General features: G+C 39.4%; 3 protein-coding genes across 3 annotated transcripts in view; 1 reads left to right on the forward strand and 2 right to left on the reverse strand.

Annotated features, from left to right (window-relative positions):
* Positions 1 to 4,085, reverse strand: part of LOC137980118 (conserved oligomeric Golgi complex subunit 2-like) — a 39,047-nt gene extending 34,962 nt beyond the window's left edge. The window contains exon 1 of the mRNA XM_068827478.1: positions 3,825 to 4,085. Within this exon, the coding sequence (XP_068683579.1) occupies positions 3,825 to 4,079 (255 nt within the window). The 5' untranslated portion in view covers positions 4,080 to 4,085. The remainder of the gene's footprint in view (positions 1 to 3,824) is intronic.
* Positions 4,086 to 4,162: 77 nt separating this feature from the next.
* On the forward strand, positions 4,163 to 6,060 carry LOC137980120 (MAD2L1-binding protein-like). The gene has a single exon (XM_068827481.1). It carries the CDS (start codon positions 4,266 to 4,268, stop codon positions 4,989 to 4,991), a length of 726 nt encoding a protein of 241 aa, XP_068683582.1. The 5' UTR covers positions 4,163 to 4,265; the 3' UTR covers positions 4,992 to 6,060.
* LOC137980121 (protein CEBPZOS-like) overlaps positions 5,037 to 8,410 on the reverse strand; it is a 6,279-nt gene continuing 2,905 nt past the window's right edge. Inside the window, exon 3 of the mRNA XM_068827482.1 lies at positions 5,037 to 7,668. Within this exon, the coding sequence (XP_068683583.1) occupies positions 7,574 to 7,668 (95 nt within the window). The 3' untranslated portion in view covers positions 5,037 to 7,573. The remainder of the gene's footprint in view (positions 7,669 to 8,410) is intronic.

Raw genomic sequence — 8,410 nt, forward strand, 5'->3', positions numbered from 1 at the left:
TGTATGTATATATGTATGTATGTGTGTGTGTATAAAGTACATAAAGTACCACCAAATCAATTACAGTACTTTTGTTTCTTTTATCAACAACCTCAACTGTAAGGTAAAGTCAGCTTACAGGCCTAGTGGCCCATCAGGCCGGAGCTTAATATCCCCGGTTTCTGTAGGATGAAGCGACTAGGAGTATTTCTACTCCCCTCTGGATGGGATGCTACAACAAGTTGCAAAAATAGTGGAGACATTTCACCTTCTTGGGGCGTTATTAATTTCCCTATTATCTCTCACACTGCAGCCCCCCTCCCCCCTTATCAGTGTTGCTAGAAAGACAAAAAAATGTTGGGAACTTAAGCAGTCAACATTGAAAGAGGGAGAGGGAAGAGGAAGTGGGAAAGGTTTAAATTCTAAATACGGCGGGTATCGGAAGCTAGAAAAGGTGTTTTTGAATGAAAGTGTCTCAACAATTTTGCAACTTGTTGTCTGAGTTGGTTGTCACTGTATTGCCGTACGGTCACTTTGTTTATTGGAATGGGAAGGCGTCTATCGTTTGCGTTTAATATGGTGTTTCCAAAAAAAAGAGTTTAATTCTCTGACCCGCTGTGAATGGAAAATGGCCAGCGATAAACTGGATTTTGGCGAGGTTTCGGTATGACGTAATTTGAAGCCATTTCAGTGCTTTCTGTGAGTCAAGTCGAAAATACACATAATTTGGTACACGAAAAGGTGTGATTTCCATCCTTTCGCTTTTTAAAGTACGCTAGAAATATCCTGGAACCGATTTCGAAATAATTTGCCTTACACACCTATATTTCGGTCGACACATGACATCTAAAGCACGCACAACATGTACAAAATTAGCTGTTGTTTACGAATGAGAAACAGACATAACCTCTCCTTTAACTGCGATCGCATGCCATTTAAAGGGAACATCCACGTTCCTAAAAATCAATTCTTAGCAAACATTGTTATACAAAGATACATTTTCATAGAGGTCCATTTGTAACATTACTTATTGCTTTCAGGCTAGTCTGCTTCCAGAGAAGGGATTGATAACGCTTACTAGCAAGTCTTCTAAGTGACGTGTCAGGTACAGGCTAATTCCATGTTTTTTGGAATGACTGACTGAGCACAATGATCAAAAGAAAGCACCCGGTTGTGCTAAATCCTTTGCGAGATTTGTTTTACAATGAGATGCAAAAGTGAACAAATTTGTACCGGCTACACATTATGACATTTATATGAAACGGTCTACACGGTCTACCACAACTTCTCAGTGAGAAAATAATATATCATATTTCTTGCTGTTGCGATGGTAGGCCGTGCTTGGATGGTAGACCGTTGGTAAATGGAATAGACGATATGTACAGGATTTCTAACTGTCACCTGGTAATGTATTGGATTGATTCGAAAAGAAAGTACTAGTGGAATTGTGCTGTTTCCTCGAAGATACGATTTTCAACTGTAACGCCACCATCCCAGTTGACGTCACCAAGAAATACAATAAATGGTATTGTGTTCCATAATATGAGCCATGTGTAACTTGTGTAACTTTCGGAGCATCAGATCTGCAGTGCAAAATACTTTGCTCGCTTTAGTATTTGGTACGGAGTCTTCTGTTAGCGATGATAAGTCCAAACACTCGAAAATCGATGCTACCGTATGTCAATAATTAATATCCTTTCGTGTTTGGTACAATGTGCTTTGCACGTCGCATGCAAACTTCTTAAATGTTTCAGAGCTTATACGATATTAAAATGATTGTTTCTTTATATTAGTTCCTGCTTTTCTACGTTGAAATGTTTCCCTATAGGATTCAAATCCGGACTGGCAAAATTATTGCAATCAATCAGACAACAAGTTGCAAAAATAGTGGAGACACTTCACCTTAAAAATAATAAAAAAGTTGACACTGGCTAAAATATTGTGTTGGACGTTTCGGCAACTGCTGTTGCCTTCCTCAGCAGGGATAAAAAAATGCAAAAATCTAACGGTGTCCTGATGGTACACGATGCATATAAATATTAAATCGCACCTCAACGAATATTTCAAAATAAAATAGACAATAAAAACAAAGGTCTCCAGAGCATTCTAAAATATTACTACAAATTCTTTATGTTATTGTAAACGTTTGGAAGTGCTATATGTTTGTTTATAGCGTTCGTATCTTGCAAGGAATGTCAAGCCTCAAGAATAAGTCTTTGTCGCCATGCCGATGACCTGTCAACAATGTCGACGTTCATCATCGACCCCCAACATAAATACTCGGTCGTACGCACCCTCATGGATCACGCAAAGAATATCCCATCCACCGAAGAGGAAGCTGCACAAGAAACTAAGAGAGTAGCAGAAGCCCTTACCACTAATAATAATTATTACCCTGCCAATTTCATCTATAATGGTCGCCAACAAAACAGACAACAAGAAGTGAGTGATTCTGACCAGCGCGGTATGGTTGTTTTGCCCTATGCCAAAGGATTCTCCGAGAAAATCGCGAGGGTTCTTCGAGGTTTCAACATCAAGGTCGCTCATAAACCTATTCGGACAATCTCAAAAACCAAAAGACAAGATCAAGAGGGAGGCCTCCAGAGGAATCGTATATAAGATCAAATGCAAAGATTGTGATTGTGTTTACATCGGTCAGACATCGCGCGCGCTAAAAACACGCGTCAAAGAGCACACAAAGGCCATAGCGACATTAGTGGAAACTCCTTGTTGGCCAAACACCACACGTGCTACAATCACCAAATAGACTTGATGAACGTCGAAATTGTTGACAGGTCATCGGCATGGCGACAAAGACTTATTCTTGAGGCTTGGCATTCCTTGCAAGACACGAACGCTATAAATGAACATATAGCACTTCCAAACGTTTACAATAACATAAAGAATTTGTAGTAATATTTTAGAATGCTCTGGAGACCTTTGTTTTTATTGTCTATTTTACTTTGAAATATTCGTTGAGGTGCGATTTAATATTTATACGCATCGTGTACCATCAGGACGCCGTTAGATTTTTGCATTTTTTTATCCCTGCTGAGGAAGGCAACAGCAGTTGCCGAAACGTCCAACACAATATTTTAGCCAGTGTCAACTTTTTTATCATTTTTAACATGCCTGGCTACACACCAAACATTTTTAACACTTCACCTTCTTGGGGCATTATTAATTTCCCTATTATCTCTCACACTGCAGCTCCCCTCCCCCCTTATCAGTGTTGCTAGAAAGACAAAAAAATGTTGGGAACTTAAGCAGTCAACATTGAAAGGGGGAGAGGGAACAGGAAGTGGGAAAGGTTTAAATTCTAGATACGGCGGGCATTGGAAGCTGGAAAAGGTGTTTTTGAATGAAAGTGTCTCAACAATTTTGCAACTTGTTGTAGTCCATCGCAGGGTTACCCCCAGCATTTCGCTGGTACCCATTTATACACCTGGGTGGAGAGAGGCACCGATGGAGTAAAGTGTCTTGTCCAAGGACACAACACAATGTCCCTGGCCAGGTCCCGAACCCGGACCACTCGATCCGGAGTCGAGCACTCTAACCATGAGGCCACCGCGCCTCCCTTCAACTGTAATTCCCCTAAATATATGTCCTCAGAGCCTCAAACTTACTTTGTTTAACTCCGAACGTTCTAAAGTTTAACCGCTATTCTTTCACTAGCCTCGTTCTTCAGCAGCTGTGTTGCACGCCCATACTAATGTTTTCAAGTTAGTTTAAAAGATCATAAAATGCGCCAAAAAGTAGATAGGAAAGACGCGTAATATGCAAAAAAAACAATAACAACAACAACAACAACAACAATTTCAGACCAAAAAGGTACAAACACCTACCAGATTTGTGGATAAGTTCACGAAGTCGGCATAGTCTTCATTAATTAACTCAATCAGAGCGTGTTTTAAAGACTTTAAATAGTCATCTAAATTTGCTTTAAGCATATCCAGCGGTACGCTCCCTTTACAGTTTCCAACAAAAACGTCAACACTAAAAGATTCTTTCATAAAATCTGATCTGGAAAATACTGCTGAGCCTGGCTCTCGCGGAACGATTTCTTCGATAAAGGGGTCCGCCATTTTGTTACAACTCATCAACTTCCAGGCGTCACCCAGAACCCGCTGAAGACTGAGTACGGGGGTACCTGGTCTTGTGCTTAGTCTTCCGCGGCTGAGAGAACCTGACGAGAATGCAACCTTCCATGACTGCTGCAAACGGAAAGGTGGTGGTGTCTGAAGCGTGTAATAAATTTCAGACGTGTAATACTTTCAGTGTCTAATATGACAAGAGAAGTACGAGTTGAGGTTACAATTAACGAAGGGATCTGTCAAGCCCTAAATTCGCGGCTTTTGAACAGTTGCATCGAGTTTATCCTATACCAACGGCAGCAACTACCTCTTCCTTTGCATGAGCTCAAACGAATTGTGGAGGAACAAGCCAACATATGTGATCCATTAGAGGGGACCAGTAATCAGCATGTGCCAAAACGTCCTCTCAGTGGTGAGTTAAAGAAAGCTCTGAAAGTTAACCAAGACTTGCAGTGCCTTTTTGATCACATAAACCAGCTGTTTTCATTAACCAAAGTCAATGCCGCCATAATAATTCTTGGCTCAACTGCGGTGAGCCCAAAAGAATGTTACTGGTTAACGTTCCCCACCGTAGAACAAGAGGATGCAACGCCTGTTCCTTCAAGAGTGAGCGATTCAGTCTGTCGCAAAGTGATACAAAGTTTGATATCGAATCATGAACTTGGATCTTTTAAAGACATTTCTCCAACTTCAATGTTAGTTTTTATTCAGGCCAGCAGAACTTCCGTTATTGAATGGTTTCGACCAAAGCCGACCTTCAAACCACCTCACCGTGGTCAATCCTGCAAGATAACTCTGAAGACTGCTTGTAAAGGAGAGGAGATGGTAGATGAAACTTCACCTGACCAGAGAGACTGGCTTTGGTTCCAGGCCCCGATTGTTATAAGGGGATACAGACAGAGAACAGGGGTTTTCTAGTGTCAGTGGGGATTCGATCTTTTACAACATTTATTAATACATCCCTACAGCACCTTTAAATTTTAATTCAGTGCATCATTATTAAATAACAAAATACAAGCATCACAAATGGCACAACATCAATCAAGAAACAAACTAATTCTGTCTTTTCTTGTGGAGTTTATAGAAGAATCACAATAGTAAACACACCTAGTCAAATTTAAAAATGTGCAAAATAAGTGCAATATTTCAGCACTTGAAGGCTGAACTATAAACCATAAAGTCAAAACGTAAAATCGAAAGGAAATGAGACAGAAAGCATGGGTTTGTTGTTGATATTGAAAATAGAACAGACGTTTCCACGGTTAATGAGGCCATCTTGGCTGGGGAGCAAACACAGCTAGAATTACCATAAATGTATGGGACTTTTTCATGAACTATAAAGAACAGATTCAGGCTACATGTACAACGACCATAAACAGATTTTTAAGATTTCATAGAAACCCTTTTAAAATCATGCCAACTACCATGAGAAGATTTGTAATTTGAATTTACGGACGTCATACCTTCCTTATTTTCTGTTGAATGAATGATATCAATAAAACTATTTAAAGTAGGGAAATTCGTCTCCTTAGTGGCACTACAGCGGTTCAAAGTCAGACAAAATCTCATAAATAATATTTACTGTAATTTTAGCCATGTTTGTCCGGCCCCAGCCAAGATGTTGTCAAAAACTGTGGAAAAGTCTGTTATTCAAGGTAATTTACACCTCAATGGTATTGCTGAGAAAGAAGGCATTTTTTGCTATTGGAGAAAAAGAGCAGTTTAATTATAGGTGCCCTGCAAATTCCTGCCAAAAATCTGCTAACATTGTTAGAGTTGTAAGAACTGACAATACATGTACATTGTATTTGTTGTGTTCTCCTTCAAGTTGAGGAAATACAGGGGAATTTTGGTCATTAAGCGACAGCTAATCAAAATAATGTTATAACTACGTTTGCTCATGCTTGAAGAGTGGAGTAACGCATACTTTGTCTCTGCTATTCAACTTTATGTACCTGAACCCTGGAATAAATTTACCTTAAAACTAGTGCATGTGATGAAAGTACACACAAGTCCTGCAGCCCTGAGAGTGAGACTTCTAGATTGTCTCTGCCTTTAAATGCCAGACAGTTTTACTGTCAATGGAGGCAGCTTCAGGGATGAATGGGTTAAAGCTTTTTCTTTTCAACAATAATTTCCTCTAAATCTAAACCAGTGTGTGTTACTTGTAAGAAAATGTTTCATTTTTTTGCCATTTTGTGAGGCTTTGAGTCCTTGTCCCAGCACCCACTTTTGCTATGCATGTCTGGGTTCAGAGTAGGGTATGTATTGGAGTGGCGGTATTCCTGCTCTGTCATGGTGAACAAACGTGCTGAGGGCTTGTTAGTGGCCGGTAGTGTACACCAATGTGAGGTGCAGCTCAGCTCTGCCTTGAATGTCTGCTCACTCGTCCCAGCTTTTCATGGGAATAGGAATCAGTACTAGACTATTACATTATGTGCATGTGTAGAATGACATGTCTTTGCTCACATACTTTCCTGCCATATACAGTGTAGCTCTTTTGAAAGTATAGGTCACTGGATTAAGGTCTTATAGCTTACTTTTTACTTTGCCTCGAGGAACAAAGTGCTATTAAATTATTATTATTAATTTTTATTCTTGCTTATGTGTAATACTGGGTATTTCTTTTCTTTTCCCAATAATTGTACTAAAATTAATGTTATTTTAATTTTTAAAATCATTATAATTTTTTTAGCTCCAAATTTAGATTCTCACCAATTAATATTGCTTTACTGAGTAACAGGAAAGACATTATCAGGTGCTCCAAGTTCAATTCCAACTCAGTATCTCTTTGTTAGAGCATCACAGTTATAATGACTAGAACTCTGAGGATTCCACTGACAATCAAGAACAACATAATTGTCATTCTAGCAGTTCACATGTATGCTTCACTTGAACTGAGTTTTAATGTTTACATGCAACATCTGATTGAATTGAACCACTCGAAAACAGTCCTTAGCCTGCTGTTTTCATGTAATTTCCAACTTCCACGGTTGCAATTAAATGACCTGTTTACCAATTATTTCTATTCACCTCAATGTGCATTAGATGTGAAACAGGGAATTGGTAACCACATCACGCACTTTTAAACAACACAGAATGACACTTCCCGGTCTTCAGCTGATATCCGGTTTCAGTTTCCCATTTTTTCTTGGTCTTTTTCCTCAGAAAAGTTAAAAAATTTAACCAAGTGTGACCAGATACAGGCTGATTTCAGAACTAGAGTGATCGGCAAAAATCCTCTGTGATCTCTTTGATCATAAGTTCAATTATGCTCATGGAATTAGCTGATAATCCCACAGGTCTTTGGTATTCTCCTTACATTAGCCGCGATTAAGGGAAGATTTTCCAAGTGAAAGAGATCACAGAAAGGTTCAACAGTATGCAGACAGACTCTTCTTAAACATCTGAATGTTAACACTGAAAGATGTCCAACAGGCTCTTGGCACAAATATCACTGGCTGCCATCATGCATTGCTTCCATCATGTTTTCAGCTCAATCATTCCTGTGTATCAGCAGTATACTCTCTCCAAGCCTCTGCATCAGCCTCTCGTGCCCCAATGTAACCACCCATCTCAGCTGTTTTGTAGAAGCCTGTGAATGTCAAAAGAAAACAAGAAATTCATAACTTTCTCAAGTACCCTCCTCTTGAAACAATAGGCTTATTTAGCAACAGAACGGGAACGGTAGTGGCGACAGCAGAAACAACATGTTCAGTCCTTCCTTAGTGTGTGGAATAAACGTTTGCTTAGTGCAACGGCAAGACATGCATGACAAGCAGGAAAAGGTCTGTTAGAGCAATTTGCTTTTCTGTTAGTTTTTTTGGCAGATTATTTAACTTAAAGAAGAAATGAGTGAGTTTCGCTCAAGAGCGTGTTTTGTTATTGCCTGCAAGCTGGCTCTTCTGTTGAAATGGTGCATGGTTGAAATATAGGGGCTTGGTTACTACTTTTGAAAGAAACCAGTAACCAAGCCCCTACTTTGTTGAAAAAATTATATCTCATGAATCTCAGCAGTTTGAGCCTTTCAAGTACGTTAGGAGGTGTGTTCATACACATGTATTTATTTTCATCTCATGAGCGAAAAGAAAGCGCTTTATCACAAAGTTTACTCCAAAACTTTTCGTTGATTACCGGCCACCATTAATTTTGGACCACATGGCATCTCCATTCAAAACTCTACAAAGCTGTGTGAAACGCTTCAACAAATGACTCAACAATGCACAGCACAGACCTGAAAATTGGCAAGGTGATTAAAACGATTGTTTCCTACAACATTCCAAGTTCTTGGTCTTTTTCATTGAACGATTCGAACTATCTATAGTTTCATGTATCTA

The sequence above is a fragment of the Montipora foliosa genome, chromosome 12 (assembly GCF_036669935.1).
Source record: "Montipora foliosa isolate CH-2021 chromosome 12, ASM3666993v2, whole genome shotgun sequence".
Taxonomy (NCBI): domain Eukaryota; kingdom Metazoa; phylum Cnidaria; class Anthozoa; order Scleractinia; family Acroporidae; genus Montipora; species Montipora foliosa.

Excerpts from the sequence above, each read along its gene's own strand:
- LOC137980120 (XM_068827481.1), top strand. The coding sequence starts at position 4,266 with ATGACAAGAGAAGTACGAGTTGAGGTTACAATTAACGAAGGGATCTGT.